The sequence below is a fragment of the Macaca fascicularis genome, chromosome 9 (genome assembly GCF_037993035.2).
Source record: "Macaca fascicularis isolate 582-1 chromosome 9, T2T-MFA8v1.1".
Lineage (NCBI taxonomy): Eukaryota > Metazoa > Chordata > Mammalia > Primates > Cercopithecidae > Macaca > Macaca fascicularis.
This window is the reverse complement of record NC_088383.1, coordinates 84,604,519-84,629,815: the sequence shown is the minus strand read 5'-3', so window position 1 is coordinate 84,629,815 and position 25,297 is coordinate 84,604,519. Positions and strand designations below refer to the sequence as shown.

The following is a 25,297-nucleotide window of genomic DNA, read 5'->3' as shown; positions in this document are numbered from 1 at the left end:
TGAACAAAATGTAATCATTCTCACTTCTCTGCGTGTTGGAAGAAGCAGTATAGAGTTGGAGACTTGGGGTTAGATTAGAGCTGACTGTCTTCACAGATTTGCATCCTTGCTGTGTGCTCGGAGTTGCCACAGTGTATTGGATAGGTGGGATGTTCTTGCCTCTGTGCTAAGTAAATTACACTCTAGAAGAATTAAGAGGGCTGTTATTTCATGGTGATTTTTTTTTTAAAAAGTCAGACACCCCAGAACTGAGCTAGAATTGTTGGACCAGTTTTCTTCCCTTTTCTTCTTGGCCTCCTTCATGTCAAGAACAACTGTTCTCCAGTTTTCAAGAAGGCTCTGTTGAAGTGGAAACATAAGTCTCCACTAAAGTATAAGGGTTTGTGAGGTCAAGGGAGTCATTACTTTATCTTTTACAACAAGAATGTATTTATATATTCTGAGTTTAAAAAATGCTTTTGGCCGGGCGCGGTGGCTCAGGCCTGTAATCCCAGCACTTTGGGAGGCCGAGACGGGCGGATCACGAGGTCAGGAGATCGAGACCATCCTGGCTAACACCATGAAACCCCGTCTCTACTAAAAATACAAAAAAAAAAAAAAACTAGCCGGGCGAGGTGGCGGGCGCCTGTAGTCCCAGCTACTCCGGGGGCTGAGGCAGGAGAATGGCCTAAACCCGGGAGGCGGAGCTTGCAGTGAGCTGAGATCCGGCCACTGCACTCCAGCCCGGGCTACAGAGCAAGACTCCGTCTCAAAAAAAAAAAAAAAAAAAAAATGCTTTTAAAGAAGGTGTGAGCAAAGATAAAAATTATTTCTTACAGCTAAAGAGAAGTAATCTCTTCATCGTTATGCATGAGGGAATAACTCATTGACATTTATAAAAGAGCATCCTAACCCAAGATATCATGTGGTGGGAAATTTGATTGGAAGAATCTCTTCCACTAAGTTGTGCATGAGAATATTTGTTCCAGCTCCGAAGCTCAGCTCTGTTAGAGAAAAGTGGGAGGGTATTTGGCTGGCCTTGGGAAATGGTAACCTAACACTGGAAGCCCCTTGCTTTTGTTCTCCTTATTGTACTTGAGAAGATGAGATTTTATTTCCAGATTTCAAAACATGGACCAACTTGCGATAACAAATAACCCCCCGCCAAGATGATGAATTATGTTGCCTTTTAATTTAGAAACTGGCCCTCCAATCAGAAAGAGTAAGGGTGACTTTAAATAACCAGACTGATTTGCAGGACGGGGCAAAGTAGAGGGATCTGGTGGATCTCAAAGACTCTTTCTTGGCTGCCTAGAACCTCGTATTGAGGCGCCTTCGGAGGCTGCTCGCTCGTGTGTGCCTCTGACTAAATCCTTAAAATAACTGCTGTTGGAAGTCCTGTAAGTTTCAAAGTTTGTTGCTGGAGCAAGGAAAGGGTGTGTTGGGTGTCTCCCTCAGCTTGAAGTAAGGACCTGAAAGCTTAACAGCCAATAAAAAGAGAATTAGGGGAAGATGAATATTAATTTTAGGAAATAGCAAAGCTCAATTTTCTCATCCAAGTCCTTCCTTTCCTCCTCCTCCCATTTAGAATTGAAGAATTGCAATGGCTTTGACTTAAAAGGATGGGAAAGAGTAGTGATTTTCTTAAATCGGAGGAGACAAACATGGAATTTTTATAACATGTAATATTTGCTGGTATTTAAGTATACTTTGGTGGTATCTTGGCTGGCGTTCAGAGACTGTTGAAATCATCGTGATTGTGAAAAGTCGCTAAATGGAGCTGTTAAATTGTGCTTTGCAAATTACATTTAGCTACAAAGTATTGGTTCAGTCTAGGCCTCCTGAATGATAACACCTATTATATAGATGTTCTCTGTCCACATCCCACCTGAGGAGAAAAAAAATCACATCAGGTTTGAATTACAGTTGAGGCAAATTTTATATTAGTAATATCTTTCATTATTGAGAGAGATCTCGGCTGCTGACCTGCGTATGAAGCACTTGCCCCATGGAAGGTGTGGCAAGCCAAGTGCCAGAAAAAAAAAAAAGAAAAAGGAAATATTTGAATGGTAGACTATGTACTTGAGATATCCATTTTCTTCGGCATGAACCCAGTCATAATCCAAATTATATTTTTTAAACCCCCTTTTGTACTTACTGTTGCACCAGCCATAGTTTTTGAAACCTTATACTCAGAGATGAAATACTGAACATCTTTTTCAGAGCTGGGACATAAACACCTTCAAAGTGCTGAGCTCTGGGATGTGCTTTACGTTTTAATTATTCATCCCCTGGGCTCCACTGTTTCTTTGGGAGCCACCAACTCCTCCTTTGTCTGGAGTCTCATCTGTTTTCTCCATCGTTGGAGGATAGGACTGGGAGCTCCCTGAGAACGGGTGCCATCATGTTCACCCATGTAAACCCACTACTGAACACAGCGTTTGGCACAGAGTAGAAATGAAATAAAGGTTCGCTGACTGCATGATGAAAGCGTAGACATTATCCTTGAATATCTAGTTAATTACACTTAGGTTACCCTTCCTGGGATCTTGCCCTCAAATGCTGCTTGCATAGTCTCTTTCTCTCTTGAAGAGACTTCATCCGGACATTGAACGCGGCCTTCCTTGAACCGGGGTCAGTGGAGCTTGCTCATGTCGGGGCAGCAGGTGGGAGGGCCTCAGTCAGCTGAGTGAAAGGAGGAAGATGAAGGCTAAGGTTTAAGTACAGCAATCCTCCAATATATCCTCCACTCTTGCGGGCAAGGAGATTAGGCCCATCACTACCATGCATGAATGGCAGCCTCGCTGCCTTCAGGATTTACTCGAAAACCCATAGCATGACCACCAAGGTTCTCTCAGAGTTCCAAACCTATATTCCAGACACAGCACCTAAACTCCAGAGTCCTCACTGGTTCATACCAATTACAGCCCTGGGGACAGGAGATTCTCCTCTCTCCTTCGACCTTTTGAGGCATCAGGGGCAGGCAGACCCACACATCAGGCCCAGATCTATTCTCCAGGCCTCTTTAGCTGTGTGACTGTTGTTAAATTACTTAATCTCTTTTTGGCGTCAGTTTCCCCATCTGAAAAATGGGGCTCATAATAACCTCCTTAGGGCTGCCCAAAGGAGGAGAGAGAATGTTCATGACTGACACACTGGAAAGATGAATGAGTCATGGTATTTTAACCTGCCTGGAGAGTTTCTATCTATCCTTCAAAACTTAGCTTAGGGGGTTTCTCTTCCCTGCGAAGACTTTCTTCACTCTCTTTGCTATCCAGATTCTGTCTCTGCTGTGACTCTTGTCAGAAGGCTTGTTTGTATTAGGTTGGTGCAAAAGTAATTGCGGTTTTTGCAGTAATGTTTAATGGCAAAAACCGCAATTACTTTTTGCACCCACCTAATACATCTGTTCACATGCCCACCACCTTTTCTAGGCTGTACACCGCCTTTTGAAGAGGGATGGTGGCTTTTGGTCTTTATCCTCTTGCCACCTGCTACCTCCTAATCCACAGAAGGTATTCCCCTGGTGTCTGACCAGTCAATAGATGCAAGACCATTTTGATGTTAAATCCTTTTTTTTAAAACCACATATTATATTATTCCATTTATATGAAATGTCCAGAATAGGCAACTCTATACAGACAGAAAGTAGATTAGTAGTTGCCAGGGTGTTAATGAGTATGAGGTTTCCTTTTGGGGTGATGAAAATGTTCTAAATTGACTGGAGTCATGGTTGCATTGTGAATGTCCTAAAAAACCTTAAATTACGTATATGTAATCCTGTAATTTTTAATCTTATCTTTTTGATGATACAGTGGGTGCAATTGTGTGAGCTACGTGTGCATGATGAGAATCAGGTGGTTGTGGACCTTTGTCCTGGGATCCAAAGAGGAGAAGTAATAGAGAGAAATAATAATACCATTGACTTCACTTAGGCTGAAATGTGCTTTCTAAGGGGTTAAAAGTAAAGAATTGTGCTGGCGAAGCGTGTTCTGTGCAATGGTCATCTGTTTTTGAGATTATCTTCCAAATAAGGCAAAACCAAGCTTCACTTAGGGATTGTTTGGAACACAGGACTGGAAGAGATTCTTTACTACTATAATCTGAAACCAGAAATTTGCATCTCATAAAATCACGAGAATTCTCAAAGCCACCAGCTCACTGGAGGGTCTCTGAGAGGTGCCTGGGAATACCATGAATCTGACAGGGCTCTTCTCAGAGGTTCGGAGTCAAGCAGAAGGCAGCTGGGGTGTGTTAAGAACACTGTGGGATTTAAAATAGTGCCAGGCAACTTGCCCCTGCCATTAGCTGAATGACCTTGGGCAAGTCATTCACCTCATTGAGGTGTCCTCATGTATAAAATGGGACTATTCTTGACAGGCCCTAAGAGAGATTCTAGGAGGATTAAATGAGTCTAAGCACATGAAAGGGCGTTATAAACGTGGAAGTGTTACACAGATGAGTGGTTATACTATGCGTAGTAAACTATTTGTAATTATAGAGTGTAAAGCAGGCTGTGTGCTGAGAACGGGAGCTGACGGGAGCAGGGTGATCGCTGTAATCAACATTTAGGTATGTTATGTCCCCAAAATGTGATCAGGGAAACACTAACTTGTTGAGGTGAGCCATGAATGACAAAAAAGTGGGGGAGGGTGAGGAAGCGGATGGGAGAGGATTTCATAGTAAAATAAATTCAGGAAAAGCAGCATCTTCCCTCCTATGCATTAAAATGTCCATTAGCATTTAAAGGCTCCAAGCTGTTTGTGTAGCTTTTTATTAAACTCAGTGTTTCCCGTGCTATGGTGCCCCTTTGCCACATAACACTTGGTAACATACTCCCTTCTTTCTCAAGGAACTAGTGTTCCTTGGCCTCCTGGAAAACAACTTGCAAAGCAATAATCAGACAAGTACCTACGGGGCGTTTATCGTGCGCTACGTTAGCCTGACTGCTTTGCGTCTTTTAACTACTGTTTAAAGACAATCCCAGGAGTCACCATTCTTCAGTCCAGTTTACAGATTAAGAACCCAAAGAAGACTATAGAGATGGGGTTAGGGTGAAAAGAACCATGAAGACATCTGGGCACTAGGAAGAAGCAAGAGGAAGAAATTGTCCTACCTGGTGAAAGCTGCCGTCAAGGAGGAGCTGTGGCCTTGGCCAGAGCTGCCAGGCTGAAGCAGAGATGGGTAGAGAAGAAATATGACAACTTCTCTGTCTCTCCCACATGCGATCTGTTAGGTGTCTCCCATTGGCTGAACAAGCAGAAACCAGCCAGCCCATGAGGGAGCCCAATGATACAACATGCAGGGGTCACAGAGCAAGGAAGAAAGAATGGGTAATGATCCGGGAGTAGGATAAGAACAGAGGGACAGTGAATAACCAGAAAAAGAATTAACATTAATTAAGAGTCTATCATGTGCTTCGCTTGTTTCCCGGGTGTTAGGAATTCAGACATGCTACAGACCTAGCTCCTGCCCTTCAAAGAACCCATATTCTGGAAAGGAGAGTCCAGCTTGAACAAGTAAATGCAGCCAAGTGTTACAGAGTAACTGTATCTTAGAAATTAAGCTGATAGTCGTGATCCAAAATAGCAGATTTCTGGCAGCAAGACTATATTCTCTAGATCAAGGGTCAGCAGAGCCAGATAGTAAATATTTTAGATTTGTGCACCATAAGGTCTCTGTGGTAAATGCACCACTCTGTAACCACACAACTGTGCCGTTGTAGTGTAAAAGCAGCCAAAGACAATATGTAAATGAATGGGCATGACTATGTTGTAATAAAACTTTATTTACAAAAACAGGTGTTGGGCTGAATTTGGCCCATAGTTCGCCAACCCTTGCAAACAGAAATCATCTTGAAGAAATACCTAAGAGATACCCAGAACGGGGATCTGTAGCACTGGTAACTCACGGTATGAAACCCCAGAACTCTCACTGGAATTAATATATTAGTCACGAGCAACTTGTTTATTGTCTTTTATGAGGAAAGAGAAGTAGGTTTGGATGTTAGAGATTGGGGAAAGGAGGATATTTGCCGTGGAAATGTTTTTCAGCAGATGGTAGGTACTTTGGGAAAGGTGACTAAACTAGAGCCATCCTCCTCCTGTCTTACATCAGCTTACTCAGTACTAACCCTGTACAAAAAGGAAGTAAAACAGAGCATATCCGTATCATCAGCTTTCAATGATGTTCTTCCATGGTGCGCTGTGACAGCACATTAGAAGGTGCTGGAGTTTTTATATGACTGCTTTGCCGTGAGATTAAATAGTGGTTTCAGTTTCCAGTAGGTTTCATAAGTATGTCTTTCAGCTGTTAAACTACTTTTAGTAATGTGCACACTAGAAAAAGAAAGAAATACCCGTTCTGAACAACTGGGTGTCATGACAGAAAACAGAGCAGATGGTTTTGTGGACATGGCACCAAGTGAACTTGAAGCTGGTTACAGTAGGAGGATATGTTTTAACGCAGAGGAGAGGGCTCTCATGAGGTCTTATAGTTGAAGGTTTTAAGAGATTATTATTTTACTTTGAATTGATTTTATTATTCACCAGAAACCAAAGGTGGCAAGCGAGAATCTCTACTAAAATAACTATACTTGCTAACTTTGGGCCTTTGTTGGGGTTTGGGGTATCAGAACAATGAAATAACAGGCACTGTGAGGCTTTTCCTCCTGTTCTATTCTCCTCTCCTAGCTGTATTTCAGAACATCTTATCTCAAGATAGTTGGCCAAAAGGAACCTGTGCCCAGAAGAACCTCATTTTTCCGAGGTGCCTCTTTATACCCAGGACATGATGATTTTCAAATTTCTTTTCAGGCAGACGCTCTAAAGAGAGCTATGCTGTTCAATATGGTAGCCACTAGCCACCTGTGGTGACTAAGCCCTTGCAATGTGGCTTGTCCACTTCAAGAGATGCTATAAATGTAAAATACACACTATATTTTGAAAGCTTACTATAAAAAATAATGTAAATATGTCACTAGTGATCTTCTCTTTTTCTTTTTGTTTTTCTTTTTTTTTTTTTTTTTTTTTGAGTCTCGCACTGTCACCCAGGCTGGAGTGCAATGGCGCGATCTCAGCTCACGGCAACCTCTGCCTCTTGGGTTTAAGTGATTCTCCTGCCTCAGCCTCCCGAGTAGCTGGGACTACAGGCATATGCCACAATGCCTGGCTAATTTTTTTGTATTTTTATTAGAGACAGGGTTTCGCCACGTTAGCCAGGATGGTCTTGATCGCCTGACCTCATGATCCACCTGCTTCAGCCTCCCAAAGTGCTGGGATTACAGGCGTAAGCCACCATGCCCTACCAGTAATCATTTCTATTGATCATATGTTAAAATAATATTTTGGATATACTGGTTACACAAAATAGCTTACTAAAGTTAATTTCACCTGTTTTCTGTTTACATTTTTAGTGTGTTAATTATAAGTTGGCTCACATTATGTTTCTATTGAATAATGCTACTCTAAAAGAGTTTTGAAAAAAAGAATCCATGATGTATTTCCTTTGCCCAGTTTTGAGTAGACATCTACATTTTTAATCATGTTTGGATAAATTTTGTGTTAATAAGTAAAAAATGTTAAACATGATAGGGAATGACACAAGATGGTGATTATAACTGGAAGAAACGTTACATATGATTTGACAAAAATCTGAAGTTTAAAATCTGTGTTTAATAAAGCACGACAGTTCTAAAATAAATTATCTAAAATTTTTATCCATAGGTTTATACAATTTATGTCAAAAAATCTGGTAGCCTTGCAGCGCATTCCAGCTACACTTTCATGGACCAGCATCGTTAACCTTTATTGGTTTGGCTTTTCTGAATTTACAGCATCCTAACACAGGCCAAAGTACTCTATTTCTAATGCTGAGCTTCCTCTTGAACAGAACTATGTGCAAGAAGGGAAAGATCAGAAGCCTATGGCTTGAGGTTCCTTGATAGATCAATAAAGGAAGCGTCTCCAAAACCAATATTTTGATTTGACTCTTTAGTGCTCATAATAGGAGTAGCGATGGAGGATGGGTGAAGAAGGAGATGGGCTGTTCTGATTGCTGGCTCATTCTTGGGCAGATGCATTACGGAGTGGAGTAATAACTAAGTTGAAGATCAGTCCCATTCCTATGTAGGTTCCCTTTAAAAAGTCTTCTCGTACCCTCAAAGGAGAGATTCACCATTTTGAAGACCACTGATTTAAGATGAGTCACTGACAGAGGCAAGAGGCCTTTTCCCTTCTTTCCTTGTTGAGCTGCCCCAGAAGCCCTGCGGTAAGATGAAGGAAAACAGTGCAACCTATAAAAATGCTCTTGACACAGATGTTAGCTCCCAGAAGTCAGTGCAGTTGCAGAGGTGGCTCAGCACTTAGAGCATGGTGGACAAACTCCTCAAGTGGTGAGATTATTTTGCTTTTTAAAGTCACTAAAATGAGATGACGGCCTAACCACATGACCCTTTGTCTACAAAAGGCCTGCCAGGCAGTGGCTACAGTGATGTTGGGCAGATAACCTTCTCCAGATTCCTTCAGACTTTTAGAAAGTGCCTTTGGGTCAGAGTCTACGGTGAACTAATGACATGACTGCTCTTACCCTTTGGAAGAAGGCTCAGATGTCTATTGCAGCACTGTTTGTAGGCAGTTACATTTGTCAGCATTCTCAAAGGTCTAGGAGGGATACCAAGGAATTAGGACACTGATTCTGTGCCCTACAGGATATATTCTAGTTGTGGATTGGAGAGACACCACTTTTCCTCCCCAGAGCAACCAAGCATGCATCTCCACAGAAAATATAACCCTTCCCAGCTGTTCCCTTCTTTCTCATTGTTGCGTAAAATAGACATAACATAAAATTTATTATTTTAACCATTTTTAAGTGCACAATTCAGTGGCATTAAGTACATTCACAATATTGTGTAACTGTCATCACTATTTCTAGAACTTTTTCATCATTCCAAACAGAAACTTTGTACGCATTAAGCAATAGCTCTTCATTCCTTCCAACCCTCCTAAACCCCCTGCACCTAGCAACCTCTATTCTATTTTCTGTCTCTATGAATCACCCTGTTTTGCGAGTCCACTTTTAAATGCCTCGTATAAGTGCAATCACAATATTTATCATACACGTACACACACACCCCCCAAATTTTATATGTTCATCTGTTGAGAAACTGGTGGGTTGTTTCTACCTTTTGTCTATTTTGTGATAATTCTACAATCAACATTGGTATGTAAATGTCTGTTTTTGAGTCCTTGTTTTTAATTCTTTGGAGTATATACCTAGGAGTGGAATTATCACATGGCGATTCTGTATATAACTTTTTAAGGAAGTCTTTCATCATGGCTGCACCATTTTACATTCCCACCAACAATGCACAGGGGTTCCTATTTCTCCACATCCTTGCCGACACTTGGGATTTTTTTGTTTTCATTTTTATAATAGTCATCCTAGTGGGTGTGAAGTAGTGTCTCACTGTGGTTTTGCTTCTCATTTCCCTAATGAAGAGCATTTTTTAAGATGCCATTTATATATATTCCTTGGAGAATCATCAACGTCCTTTGCCATTTTTAAGTGGGTTTGTCTTTTTGTTACTGAGTTGCAGGAGTTCTTTATGTATTCTAGTTATTAATCCCTTATCAGGTATATGCTTTGCAAATATTTTCCCACTCTCCGAGACTATCTTTTCACTTTATTGATAGTGTCCTTTAATGCACAAAAGCTTTTAATTTTGATGAAGTCCAATTATCTATTTTTTGTTGTTTCCATATGTGCTTTTGGTATCATGGTTAAAAAACCATTGTAGAGGCCAGGCACGGTGGCTCACGCCTGTAATCCCAGCATTTTGGGAGGCTGAGGTGGGCAGATCACCTCAGGTTGGGAGTTCAAGACCAGCTTGAACACCATGGAGAAACCCCATCTCTACTAAAAATACAAAAAAATTAGCCGGGCTTGGTGGCACGTGTCTGTAATCCCAGCTACTGGGGAGGCTGAGGTAGGAGAATTGCTTGAACCCAGGAGGTGGAGGTTGCCGTGAGCTGAGATCATGCTTGGCACTCCAGCCTGGGCAACAAGAACGAAACTCTGTCTCAAAAAAAAAAAAAAAGAAAGAAAAAAGAAACGTGAATGGCTGACTATAGCATAAAGGGTTAACCCATGTGACGGGGAAGGAAGTTAAGGTAGTTCAGGTCCCATAGAATAACACCTCATATGTGCTAACAACTTTACCTACATGTCAATCTGGCCATGAAGTCTCACCTATTGCATTATCCCTGTCTAGTGTGACATTTAAATTTGGCTGAGATGAACTCTATGGCAATAAGCTGCAAAATTCTCAAGATAAAAAGTGGCTCCTGGTGGTGGCTTAAGAATTCAGTGACCGTTTGGGATAACCTTGGAGGTGGAGCTGGCTTTCTTCCCACTGAGTTCATTTGTTACTCAGAGTGATGGCATTGTTTGGTTATAGTTTAGCTTTGTGATGTTTTTTTCTTGAGTGATGAAGCAATAGTAAGGGCAAAAACTGATAGTAACATTTTGATACATATTTTTATATTTGTGTATGCCTCTATTTTAAGTGGTTTGCTTTTGGAAACAGCTGGTTCAAACCCTTGGTTTTGCGTTTGAAATATTCTTTGTTTACATCCATGCACTGATATATTTTTCCCACATTTACTTTTTTTTTAAGTTCTCCAGTGATGTTTTTGTTGCCTATCCTGGGAAGATCTGTGTTTCCATTTATCAAAACAAATGGCAAGCTGGGGACCATTTAAAGTAGTTTTTTTTTTTAGTTAATAAAGTCAAGCCAATCTCCTTGTTCTGTTATGTTAAAAGTACATTATCTTTTTATTGCCAGTTCTGTATGGCTAGGTCTGTTTTCTGTCTCAGCAATCTCAGGGCTGCCCCACTTGCTTACTGTGTAGAGAATTACAAAATCATTAAGGGTGGGGCAGTACCAGCTGACTTACAGTACAAACCATTTCTCAAAATAACCACAACAGTGCAATACTGATGTGTAATTTACGTCACAGTTTGTTTTTATGAAATAGTTTGTGGCATTTTCATTTCTATTCCGGATGGAATCTTGTTCTCTTTCCCTTTTAATCAGGCATTTAATTTATTTTTATTATTAATATTTTCCACTCCTTGTTTTGGCATGTCTCCAATTTAATAGCTTTGATGAGGAGGGGAGACACAGACACACACACACACACACACACACACACACAAAACTGATCTTCCCTGACTCTGTCTCTTCAACATCAGTTTAACTGCAAATGTGTTTTCCCCTTTGATGTGTACTAACTTTGGGTACTAAGTTTACTGCCTTAAGAGAGATTGAAAAATACGGCAGGACACAGTACACATTTACATAGAGCTGTAACCACGAATTGATAAAGTTGATGTACAACTTTGGAATTTTAAACACTTTCAACCAATTCAAGCTATTTAGTCATATGCTCTGCTGCATTTTCCTTTTACAAATGTCTTTCTGTATAATGTCCTGTAATTAGAACAGGAAATCATTGAGTAACTGCAAGATGAATAAGAGCACTTAGACTGAAAGGAAAATTACCTTCCGAGAAATTATATTCTTTTTTTTTTTTTTCTTCATGTTACAATGTTGGTAATGATAGTAACAGCTGTAGCTACTCTTATCTGTAGAATTTTCATGCTTAGGTTTTCTGGAATAAAAATTTCATTTTCAGTAATAATAAAAAATGCATGGACAGAAAATAGGAAATGCCTAATTATGACAAATATTCAGTGTCACAACAGAGCAGCAATTAAATGGAAACTTCAATGTAATTGTCAATAGCAGTAAGAATTGGAATACGGCCAGGTATATAAAGTTGGTGCTTCGCTGTTGGTTGGTTGCTAGGAGCACAGTGAAAAGTGTAAAGCTTTGAGAAAAGAATGTCTAATGTAATAAAGTAACAGGAGGAAGCATAAATCATTGTGAGAACCTCACATATTGACATTATTTTGCTTAAATTGTTTCAAAACTAGACATCAAGTTTTAAAACATGAGCACATTCTTATTTGCTTTAAAAAAAAAGGAGAAAGAAAATTGTATGCTGTCTTTGAAGCACAAGGGACATTGTGTCTCAAACTTAGCCTTCATACATATTTGGAATCTTTTAAGTGAAAATCTTTAAATGTTTGTTTCTATTGGCATCCAAATGCATTTGCCCTAATACGATTAAGAGAACTAAAGGGCAAAATACTTGGCAGATTTTTCAGTTGAGGTAATTAGGTGCAGGAAGGAACATGCATATTTTTTCCACTAGGCTCTATAAAATCCTGGGGCGAAGGTTTTTTTTAAAGATTTTTTTTTAAAGAAAACTTACTGATGTTAGAAGTAGATTATAGTGGTTTTCAGTAAGCATATTAGTGTGATGTTTCCGAAACAAGCCTCCCCTCACCCCAAGAATGAAAAAGAAAGTTACATTTCTAAATTGTTGTGTAAGAGATAAAAGCAAATTTCTCCTCTGGAATTTATGTTTTCAGACTCTGTGCATTTGGCCGCCATTATCTATTTTCAAAAAATAGCATTATGGATATTTGAAAGTCAATGCTCCATTAATTCATTGTGTTTGCTATTTCATGCATCTCTCTTTGTACAAAGACAACTTGAGCAACGTGCTATTCAGAATGAAGGCCTGCTCTTACCCTTTCTACCCGACCCCTTCCCCACCCCCAGCCCAACTCTGAGGATTAAAGCAATGGTATACAGTTACTGTTTGAAAAGCTTGGGTGGAGTCTCAAGTTATAATTACAGTTTCTCTGTGGAATTCTGTTTCGGACTTTGAAATATATAAATAAGTAAAAAATTGACATTGAGAGAGGTTAACAAAACGTGTAATTATGATATAAGCACAGGATTAGAGTCATTTTGGTTGAGCATTACAAGCAGTGTACTTTAGGTATTAACTTTTAATAGGCAAAGTTCTTTTTATTGAAGTTGAAATGAGGTTTAGTAATGTTGGGTCTCTTATTCCCTGTGAATGTTTCATTTTAAAATAGGCACTCACTTTTTTTTTTTTTTTTTGGTATGGGAGAAACTGAGGAATGGGATGACATTTTAATAGAATATCATAATTATGGTTTAAAATTTCAGTCTTGGGTACTAGCAATTTATTACAGATCATTTGCTGTTGACTGAAATCAAGTAATGTATATATAACCCAACCAGCTACGTCCAACTAGAGTGTGTTAGAAGAATACTACTAGGGTAGTACTTTGATTTCTTTTTCTCTGTGGGTGTGGTTGAAAGAAAATCTTTGTTCCAGGAACACTTTGTTTGTCTTTTACAAAACAAATGTGCAATTTATTCATTCTTAGATTTATCTGCTTTCCCTATTATGAATTGGAAGGGGGAAAATATCTTACACAGCATTTATTGGCAGCCCTTGTTTCATGGGTAACTTTGCACAGGAGTGTTTACTTATGTGTATATGAACTGCGTGAGCAAGAAAAAAGTATCTGAGGAATTTAAATAATTCTTGAAAGGACTGCTTGGCTTTATTTGTTTCCTGGTGTACTAGGGCAAAATAAAATATGCCAGCCATTGAACACTTTAATATTTTTATAGCTGTATCAGAAGGAAGTTAATTTAATGCAAAGGCTTAGGAGGCAGTTTTAGGATCATAGAATTTTAGATCTGGAAAGCTCTCCCCAAACTCAAAATTTTATACCCTGTTATACACACCTTTCATGTAATGTTGACCATATTTTGTTTTGAGGGGGAAAAAAAAATGTTTTCTCCAATAAAATAAACTACAAAGAAGAGACCTGGACGTGGGATGTTTTTACTCAGTGAAACTTCAACCTAGCTTCAACCTTGGCTTTTCCGGATCCCACTTTGACTCTGTATTTTTCCCTTTTACTTTTCACTTAGAATGCTTTGTAAACTTTCCTAGGAGTCCTCAAGGTCTCATGGGCTTTCTCCAGTTTGGTAAATATTAAAGGCAACTCCTCTGGGGACGTCTAAGTGCAAGGTTGGAAATCTTCCTCTGTCCAAACAATGCCAAAATTCTGATCCAAATGGGCGGTTCTGTTCGTAAGCAACAAAGTTATCATTTTTTGTTTTGGCCCCACCAAGCATTGCCACATTAGACCAAGCCCCAGCTATGCCTGTAGCCTCTTCGTGTGTGGAAGGAGGTTGATGAAAGGTAGGGGTTCTAGGCTGGCAACACATAGAGTTGGGACTATTTCCTGTCACATGCATAGAAAGTAGAAAGTTAAGGTATATGAATGATATATCAATAATGTTAAATCATTACAGTGGGAATTGCAGTGTTCCAAAATAATAAATAACAAGCTAACAGAATTTTGGCTTCCAACTGGCTGAATTCTACAGTCTTCCACCAAACAGAAGTCTTAGATTTGACTTGATCAGAGGCCACCATCCTCATCCCTAATAGTGTAAACCAGTTAAATCTCTGTTATTATTATTACTATTATTATTTGAGACATTTTATCCTAATGAAAAGTCCATCAAACTTGGAGTTCAAAGATTGGGTTATAAATCCCAGCTACTCGGGAGGCAGAGGTAGGAGGATTGGTTGGGCCCAGGAATTTGAGTCCAGTCTGAGGAACAGAGAGAGGCCCATCTCAAAAAAAAAGAAGAGAGAGAGAAAGAGAAGAGAAAAGAAAGGAAAAGAAAGAAAGAAAGAAAAAGGATTGGGTGGTTATAGTCTCAAATTGGGGAATATTAACAAGTAGTAATGGCACTAATAGGGTTGTTGCGAGGAACAAAAGAGATGTGAAAATGCTGTATAAAAAACCTTTGTAAATTTTAGTGTTTTATTATCAGCACTGGAGATAGCATTAATACTTGCTTTCTAAACGGGAAAACAGTCTCTCCGTTTCTCATATTTTTAGTTAAGAGGGATTTTAAAATGTGCTGTCTTCTGTGATATCTATAACAATCCTGAAAAAGTGGCAGCGAGAAGAGAATTTGGTTCTTTGTTCTATGTACTGGGGGGTTAGGAGAGAAATAAGAATTTTTTAAAACTCTGACAACTTTAAATATATATATATTTAATATATATATTTGTATATATATTTATACATCTATTTTTATATAAATATATATTTTTATATATAAAATTTATATATAAAATTTAAATATATATGTATTTGTGAGATATATTTATCTCTCTCTCACAAAACCCAAACTAACTACCTTACTTTAAGTCTTTGCAAAAAAGTAAACTCAGAGTTACTGGTTTCAAAGTTTAGTGTGCACGAGCTACTTGGGATGCTTGCTGAAAAGGTAAATTCCTAGACCCCAGCCTTGGAGATGCTGAACCACTGGTTCTCGACCGCACAGTATCTGTTTCTGATGCAGACATTCCCAGGACCACTATTAGCAACACTGTCTCCAGAACGCACAGACAGTTGTAGGAGTTGAGAGTAGGGGGAACTTGCTGCTGAAATTTCTTCCAACAGAAAGAGAAGGATTCATGACTTGGCTAGTGTTTTGGGTACTGTGTGACCTAAATGTTTTGAGCTAGGATGAGGTGGAGAGAAAAAAAAATAGGTCATTTCTAGGCACAGAAGATTGCCAGGGAGCCAACTCCATCCAGAACAGAGAATTGGGAAGCAGTTAGAGATGGCATCATCATGAAGAATGGTTAGAGAAAAAAACAAAATGAGAATGAAAGGATATGAAGGAAGTAAAGTGGTCCCAAGAGTCCAGGTGGCATCTTCCGTAAAACTTACTCTGAAACTGTTTATTTATTTTCCTTCAACCTGAGAGCACACACATTTTTCTCCATTTTATTTCAAGAACACTTGGAGAAATTGATGCACCTTTACCTCCATCGTAGAAAGCTAGTTGCACAACCAAGATAGAATTTTGGAATCAACAGGTATTTTCAGGCACAGTATTTACTACATATAGGAGAGGGTATTAAGTGCTACGAGCTTGCTATGAGGGGTAGCCCTGGCAGTTCATGGTTATATGCCTGTCTCTCATTAACAATGTCTTAGACAAATCGAGTAGAATACAAATCGAGTGTAATAATACAATTGACACGTTGGGGGCTGCTTCTTGAAATAGCGCTTAAAAACTCTGGAGAACTGACAGCATTTGAATATTTTTGCTAAAACTTTTTGTGCTTTAGCTGTATAAAAACACAGTTTTGAACCCAAAGTTTGAACTTAGCGTCTTGGTCTGCTGTGAAAATCTCAGATGGGCATGTCTTGGGACATATCAGCATCTCAAAACTAGTTTGCATTTGGGGACTTGCCTTTAAGGTAAACATATTTCCTCCTAATTAAGTGTGCCAGCTGACAAAGCAGCTATCCACAGACCAGGCAGGAGTTGAAGACGTGTACACTGTTAAAAGATGTCATCTTGTAAGCAGCTAAACATCTCCATCCGTGGAAAAGCCGCCAGCCTGAGGAACTAAGTGAGCATAATTAGAAATACATCTGGGTATTGGCCTCCTATCTGAAAAGGTCACATGCACACCTTCCGTGGGTACTGGTTATGTTCCATCATTATGTTTCGTCCTTGCTCATTCGTCTCCCACTGGTTACCAGATGGCCATGATAACGTCGGTATCCTTAACAACTGTCTAGTGCAATTCCCTGCAGCATGGTAAGGGCTTGAAATATTGAGTGTTTTCCCTTTGGAGAAGCAAGTGACATGTCTGGGAATTGCTTACAACCGCTCTGATGGGGTGGTTGCAGAGTGATGGCAAACTGGGTCAGGGAGCCTAAATTCAGCTTGATGTTGTACAGGTGGAGGCCACCAAAGCACGGTGTTTGCCATTTCTCAAGCTTAAGATGAAGGAAGGCTTCATCCATGCAGAATCTGGTGTTTACAAATTAGCACAAAATCAAGTGAGGTATAAATAAGCGTTAAGATCATTGTAAGAGGAAGCTTCGCTAAATTTGCTGAAATGTTCCCCTGAGTTAAGGTGGTTTTGATAGAACTCTCTCACAAGGATGCTTAGGGAGTCCTCCCAGCATGGTTCTCTGAGGTGTGCCAAGTTACCAGATGGATTTGAGGAACATTAAAAGAGAAGGGGTATGGGTGTGGGGAGGATGGAGAAGGTGGGTGTATCAATCAAGTTGGGCTAGATCATGCTGCAATAACAAATGACCCCCAAATCACCATTGCTTTAGAACAACAAAGGTTTATTTTCTGCTTATGTTATATGTCTCTTCTGGATCAACCAGGGGTTCTGCTTCATGTTAATTTTACTCCAAGACCCATACTGGCAGAGTTGCCACTATCTGGAACATCATAGATGGTCACATCAAAGACGAAGGAAGATTGTGGTCAGTGGCACACTGGGTCTTAAAGCAATCACCCACTTCTGTCATATCTCATTGGCCAAGGAAAGTCAGAAGGCCATTGGCCTCCAAGAGAGTGAGGCACACAGGCTTTCCACAGGCCCAAAAGGAGAACAGGAAATAGCTGCTAAACAGCACTCATGACCCCAGAGCAGATGGTGATGCCTTTTAGACCCATGGACATCTTTGGGGCCAGATGACCTATTGAGAGGCTTCAAGCATTGAAAAGATGATACAGATGCTTGTCGACTTTCTATGGGGTTACATTCCAACAAACCAATTGTGAGCTGAAAATATCAAGCCGAAAAGGCATTGAATACACCCAACCTACTGAACACATAGCTTTCCTAGCCTACCTTAAACGTGCTTGGAACATTTACTGTAGCCTACAGTTGGGCAAAATCATCTGGCAACACAGTATACTGTAGAGTACCAGTGTTCACCCTCTTGATCTCGTGGCTGGCTGGGAGCTGCTGCCCACTGCCCCTGTCGAGCCTTACAAGAGAGTGTCCTACTGCATATCCACAGCCCAGGAAAAGATGAAAATTCAAAATACAAAGTATGCTTTCTACTGAATGCATGTTGCTTTTGTACGATAATAAAGTCATGGAATCTTACGTGGAACCATCATTCAGTTGAGGATCATCTGTATAATCCAATATAAGAGCGATTCCAAACTAGGAATAAATATAAAGAAGCCCAGCAAAGTTCTGCCTTTCCCTATGATGATGACGACTTTAATGTTTCAAAAAATGAAGATTCTTTCAAAACAGTTTTTGGGTCTTGCTGCTTGCTGATGACACAGATATTGCTTACTGTGTCTAGAGGGCCAGCCTACTCTTTTCTTTTCTCTATAAGAAGGTCCACTGTGCAGGTAGCCTGAAGCATATTCTGTGGGGCTGGATGGGTGAGGTGGGGCCGGGAGGATGCTGGCATCCCCCAGACTGTAACAAGGATGAGAGTCTTTTTAGTCCCAAACCAGAAGTGATTATTGAAATTATACCATGGCCATGAAAGTTCTTTGTCAGAGGGAAGAGGGTAATGGAAGTGTTTTCTCGTTTGTCTAGGGGAGGACGAGGAAGAAACGAACGTGATAGTTCTCAGCTACCCCCAGTACTGCCGGTACCGCTCGATGCTGAAACGCATCCAGGATAAGCCATCTTCCATTCTAACGGACCAGTTTGCATTGGCCCTGGGGGGCATTGCAGTGGTCAGCAGGAACCCTCAGATCCTGTACTGTCGGGACACCTTTGACCACCCGACTCTCATAGAAAACGAGAGTATATGCGATGAGTTTGGTGAGTCTTTTTTTTTTCCTACCTGATACTTGTGCGTGTGTGCCTAGTTGTTTTCAGTTCTTCTGAAGAGCGGTGATGGGGAACGGGGCTCACTTTCACAAGCCCCATGTGCTGCCCCATCCCTCCCATCCCCCACATTATTGCGGCATAAGGTGTCATTGCCTCCTTCACAGCCTCTGTTTACCATGAGTAAGAGATGATTATTTAGAATTTGTTGTTCAGTGTAGTCTGAAGTTGCTTGGTCGACCTTGAAATTGGACTTTAGGACAGGAAGCTTTCATGTTAGTCCTTTCTCAAAAGGCTTTGTCTATTCACGTGCTTTTTTATTTAACCAGTCACTCTCTTTTCATTGTTATAAGGCATTATAAAATGCACCAATGGTAAACAGTGGATAGATAAATAGATACAAAGAAAACAACTTCAGTACTGTATGGTGGATAAATAGGTAACCACTTCAGTCCTGTACAGTAGATAGACACATAGAGAGATGGTAGGTAGATAGATAGATAGATAGATAGATAGATAGATAGATAGATAGATAGATAGATGGATGGGTGGGTGGATGGATGGATGGATGGATAGATAGATAGATAGATAGATAGATAGATAGATAGATAGATAAAGATAGATAGATAGATGGATGATTGGTAATAGATCTCCATGTCCTGAATATTTTCATATACTCATACACACACACACACACACACACACACATACGTGTGCACGCACATTGTGCCCACCAAAGATGGATACATGCACACATATCTTAATCCACATCTCTGCCTAGCTAACCGGTCACGTGTCTCTACATGTAGACAGAGCGGGAGGAGAAGAAGATATCACATCACCAGTTGGGGAAGCCTTATGTGATGCAGTAGATGGCGAGATGCAAGCCAAGATAGTCGTTCTCTTACATTATCACTTTCTCATCTGTTTGTTGAAGAGATTGGATCATATCAGTGGTTTTCAGCAGGCTGGGCAGGGATGTCAGAATACCCTGGGGTAGCCTTATCAAACTGCTTGTGTTCCTGGGAATTTCTATACTTAGAGGCGTGAACACTACAGCTCTCACCCTACCCCTTCTCTGGAATCACTACCACAGAGTGACTGCTGGGATGGCTGAGCCCTGCTGAATCCCTCATGGCTACCTGGGTGAAGAAGAGGTTGAGACCCTTAGCCTGGAGAGAGCATAGGGTCCCTTTGAACTGAAACATTCCTTGATTTTGTCGGCTGACGTTTTTCCGAGAATCCCTAGTTGGCAGATTATCCAGATTCAGGTTACTCTGCTTATCTTTTGCAGATCTTGGTATGGTTTCAGGAGTCCACTGTGGCCTCTTAAATTTGATTTTTCATGATTTCAACAGCCCTGGTGCTGCTGCTGGAGAAATTTTGCAAGTAGATATGTGAACAGAGTTGAGGCGAGGATGAGGAGATGGCATATGATGATCAAGAAGGAAAGGAAGAGAGAGAGGAAGGGGAACCAAATGATCTAAGTCCATTAGATTTTAAGAGCCATGACATTTTTTTCCCTCTAAATTGTTTTTTTTGGGTATCTTTCACAACTCTGGCTTATCAAATGACTGTCATTCTGTAAGAGGGCAAAACTATTAGTATTTATTTTTTTCATCTTCAAAGAAATTGATTTATTGTTATATTTTTAGTATTCAAATATCCTTTGACTTCAAGTAGATACATGTAGGCAATACATTTTTTACAATGCCCTCTCTTTTCAGATCAGCATTTACATATCTTCCCTGTTCAATACCTGTGTTTGAGTTTTTCTTCCACGTGCCCGGCTCCCAAATGTTGCTTCCTACTTGCCGCTCAAGAGGTCTCTAAATTCCTGACACAGAATAAAACCGAAAGCATGTGTTCCCTCATTTAAGAGTGTTCAAAATTAGAGTTTCACAATGTAATATGAGGAAAAAAATGTTTTAACCTTTTTGGCTAATTTAAGAATTATTAGTCATTGAGTTTCAAAGCTGTTGCATCTAGAATTGGTAATAGAAAGAAGTTCCAATTTAACAGTGATCACAATGGTTGAGAGTTACTAAATTAGTTTTAAATGTTCCCACAAACACAAGCGTCTGACTTTTGAATGTTTTCCTGAACTTTCTTCTGGTATAGCTAATTTTAATGCTGTTTTTCTTCTCCAGCCTCTTAAAGTGGAAGCTTTCTTTTGGAATAAAGGTACCTTTAGAGACCTTCTAGATGGCTAGTTTAATAATTAGAGTATTAGACCTTTTTTAGTTGTTTGTACTTCAAATAGTTTGTACTTCTTAAAGTCTTTCATGTTAGTAAGTGGACCAACAAGCTTATTTTGAGCAGATTTGAGCAGCTTCACTAACATCCCTCCCCACCGTCCCACTTTCAGTCACAACCTAAATTTCCAAAGAGCACCCTTTTAAATCTCCAACTGGTTGCATTTGAAATTGACATGGGTTAAAGTGTTTGTTAAAATGTGGCATTGAGTTTCTCCAACCAACTAACAGTTGGTGGAAGAACATAAATTTAATTAGTGACTAGCATTAAACAAATGTTCCTAACATTAAACACTGCCAGATGACTGAAACACTTCTGTCAGATTACCGAGAGTGCCAGGGGGCCCACAGATGAATTTTCTACACAGTATATATTCTGTACCACACGTTTGGTGACTTCAGTAATTGGTCAAATGTAATTTAGGTAACAGTATGCCTAGGCTGTAAAAATCAAATTTTATTGGCCATATCACCAGGTGGATGAATGGTAGAGCTGATGGCAAAGAGTTTATAGCATTTAGCAGCTACACCTTTGACACATGAAATTCATAAATTGCCATAAAATACCTCCAAGGTCCTTCTCAAAAGGACACTGTTTGCTTTCCTTGATTGAATAATGTTTATTTTATTAACTAATATACTTTTTGCTTTCTTTTATTAAATGCGATTATGGAGTGGGGGGTGGGAGGAGGTGTTCGAAAGATAAATAAAACTTGGTTCTTGCTAGTTTTGAGAATTTAAAATCTAATTGGGGAAGACAGGATTAACACACCTGAAAGGTTAACTAATGTTACAAGAAAGTCAATGATTAAGTATTTGATGAGTGTTGCAGAAAGCAAGTGTGGTAGGAATTTAGCAGTGGGCTGGGAGGTGGATAGAGATGGCAGTCTTGGTGAGGGGTCAGGGAAAGCCTCGTGAAAAAGGCAGGGTTTGATCTGGTTTTAAAAGATAGGGAGCGGGTTAATAACGACTCATTTCTAATTTAAAAAACTATTGGAAATGTGTAGATTGTTTAAAACTCATGTTCTGACCTTCAATTTTGGGTAAAGGCTGCCTTCACCCTGGATCAACTGTTGGTCTGTCTTAGGTTTGTTCTGCCTCTAGTCACTATCCTTTGGGTGCGTTTCATAAATGGCCTGATGTCCTCTCTACCTGTGGGACACACATGTGACTCAATGACCAAGCCTGGCAAGAACCCAGGCTGTGACTTTGGAGCTGGGGCTGGCTTTTCATCTTGGATAGGAATGAGTCTGAGTTTTCTCTGTGTGCCTTAGAGCTTACCTGCATTCCCTGGATTCATCTCTGAAAATAGACTTTGCATTGTGGGATGACCTTGCCCAACTGCCCATACACCCCTGCCCCCCCCACCAATCTCCGCTGCTGTTTTAATGTTGTCCACTGAATAACAAGTTTAATTGAACAATAAAAGTAAGGCTTTTAAATCTGTAATGAGTCCCTGTAAATAAATTCTCTGTGGAATTTTATGAAGCTATTTAATGAAAAGTTTGATTAGAAACTATTAAAGAAAAATAGAATAGATGAAATTTCATCATTTAATCCAACATTACAGTAGCGTCATTTTGATTTTTATTTACATTGAGATATTCAGAATTGAGTAAATATATCCTGGTTTTAATTAACTATCCTCCTTACTTGGAAAAGGTTATTTTAGGCTTGAAGGGTTTTGATAGCATACCATCTGCTTTCTTCACTGTATTTTATTCAGGTCCCTTCCTTGCTTACAGAGCTGTGCAATGTCTAAACCTATGACATAAGCATAAATTGAATCGTATTAATGGTAGGTGATTGAAAAGCTTCAGTCTCGACATCCTGCTTGCATTCTTCCATCTTGTCAGTTACACTGCTCTTAAAGGCAATATGCTCTTTTCTTAGCACAAGAGAATTGACTATTTTTAAAACGAAAGCAACAGACTCCCCATTAAAGCATTATGAAAACTCATTGTATTGCGCATGCAATTAGGAAATGAGCTTGTAATACCAATGAGGGGAAAGTGATGTGAATGGCAATTTTTTCTTCATAAGAATCTTTATTCTGTGCATAATTCCTGCCTCCACCGTCCTGTTAGAATAGCTTAACATCAAGCGTTCTCCAACAACCCCTACCTTGCTTTTACCTTTTTTAATGATTCCTCTTTTGTAAAATGCATACTGTCATTTATATTGTGTTATTTTCTATGCCATAGAAAAAACAAACACATACAAACATTGTTGTCTATTTTTGTTGTTAGAACAATAAAATGTCCACCACTTTGTAATGCACAGTGTTTACATTAATATCACACAGAATGATTTCACATGTGTGAAGTGTTGACAGCTAAATCCAAACAGAGGCACACTCAGTACAGTAGATAAATGGATAACTTTAAGGTACTGGCTTCCATCAAAGATATGTAAGGCAGCTCAATATACATAAATGAGATGAAATCAGTTATTCAAGGTGTGTGGGACTAAATGGATTAAGAAATGGTTGACTTAAAAAAGAGATAACAGTTTATTTTGGTCTGAGGTTTGATTTGCGAAGAAGCATAGGAAGTTGAAGTTGCGCTTCTAAGTCTTTTGGCAGTTGGGGTGTGTGTGTGTGTGATGGGATGGGGTTAAAGGAAAGTTGTGGTAATTCACCAGGAAAGAAAAGAGATGAGTTGGCCTGTCATCAGGTGTTTTGTCCATGTGCAGACACCATGAGCTCTGATCTTCAGGGAGAAGGGGTTGGCTGTGTCAATATGAAAATACACATTCTGCTGGGGACCAGAAAGGAGGGACAGCAGGGGATAGTGAAAGAGTGCTAAGCTTAGAGGCAGATAGCCCAGGTTTAAATCAGGGCTCAACCATCTGATTCTTGTGCCTCTGGGCAAGTGACATAAGGTCCCTCACTTGCCCCATCTGTAAAATTAGGTAATAACAGCCAACTTGCCGGACACAGAATAAGACTGTATTCAGTTGATTTTTAGAGAATCCTCTTAATAAATGAAGATTCTCTACTGTTTCTATCAGTCTTAGGTCTTGCACAACTCATATGCGTCCAAAATGATCTTGTTTTTCAATCATGAAGGAACCCAATTCCCTAAGGCTCCTGGGGTCTTACTATAATAGAACTTTAATGGAAAAGAAGAGTTTTCTACTTTTTATGGTATGTTTTTAAAGAGGCTTTTCTATCTCTGTACTGAACTTTCCAGTCCTGTTTTTCCTGTGGAGTGAAATAATGACATTATGGACAAAAGAAGAAAAAGAAAAGGGAGAGAACAGAAGAGATGAAGGGACAAAACCTTGAATTTTTATGAGAGGAAATTCAGGATGTATAAAATTAATTTGAAACATAAAGGATGAGCTGGGCTCTGCCTCTTCCTTTCTGAACATCACATGTTTTGCTGGAAATGAAAGGAAAGGCAGTTGTTTTGTTAAGGATCATGGGAATTTGCAAGTGAGTAAACATTTTTTTCCTTGCCAAAGTAGGTTTCATGGTCACAATGGATTTCGATGATCAAATGGCTTTGTTCCTGGCCCCTGTCCACATTCATACTTTCTCTGCCTGCCTGCAGTACCCACCGATCTCCCAAATGATAAGAAGGCAGACATTTGTCTTTCATTGAAGCTAAGTGGAAAAGGAGTTTTGCTTCTCGTATATTGCTATTTATGCAGAAGACCTTAATCTTCAGAGATCTTACTTAGAGGACTGTTTTGCTTTGGAAATTTTCTAGAGGTTTTGTTTATTGTTAAAGAATGGTCTAACCAGACTGGGCATGGTGACTCATGCCTGTAATCCTTGCACTTTGGGAGGCCAAGGCAAGTGGATCACCTGAGTTCAAGAGTTCGAGACCGGCCTGGCCAACGTGGTGAAACTTCTCTACTGAAAATACAAAAATTAGCCAGGCATGGTGGCAAGCACCTGTAATCCCATCTACTCAGGAGGCTGAGGCAGGAGAATCTCTTGAACCCATGAGGCGGAGGTTGCAATGAGCCGAGATCGTGCCATTGTACTCCGGCCTGGGAAACAGAGCAAAAACTCCATTTCAAACAAACAAAGAAACAACAACAACAAAATAGTGGTCTAACCAAGTCACTCTTGGCACTTTCTCCTTGTTGCATGTGCTACCAAAGTGAAAACAAGGAGAACATTAAGGCATCATACAACATAGTAAACCAAATCCAACTCAGTGCTGGTAGAGGCGTAATGGATGTGCTCCGTGATACATGTAATGATTAACAGATGGACTCAGCTTCTAAGAGAGTAAGACAAAAGTAGAGCGAGAGAGAAGACCTCCTTGGGCAGAGGCCTCAGAAGCTAGAATACCATTTCTCTTGGGAAAAGAATTTTGTGTGTTGCTACTGTAAATTAATTTACAGAGTCATAATATATGGAATGGCTAAGATTAGTGGATTTCTTTTCTATTTTTTGGAACTTGAAAGGAGATTTAAAAATAACTCTGTACACCTTTTGTA

General features: G+C 39.8%; 1 protein-coding gene across 9 annotated transcripts in view; it reads left to right on the top strand.

The window, feature by feature from the left end:
• Positions 1-25,297, top strand: part of ARID5B (AT-rich interaction domain 5B) — a 189,374-nt gene that overhangs the window by 78,325 nt on the left and 85,752 nt on the right. For 6 of the 9 annotated variants that reach the window (XM_045361137.3, XM_005565764.5, XM_074002063.1 and 3 more), the window contains one exon: positions 18,348-18,578. The exons of the other annotated variants lie outside the window; for them this stretch is intronic. In XM_045361137.3, the coding sequence (XP_045217072.2) occupies positions 18,348-18,578 (231 nt within the window). The remainder of the gene's footprint in view (positions 1-18,347; positions 18,579-25,297) is intronic. 9 annotated transcript variants of the gene reach the window in all.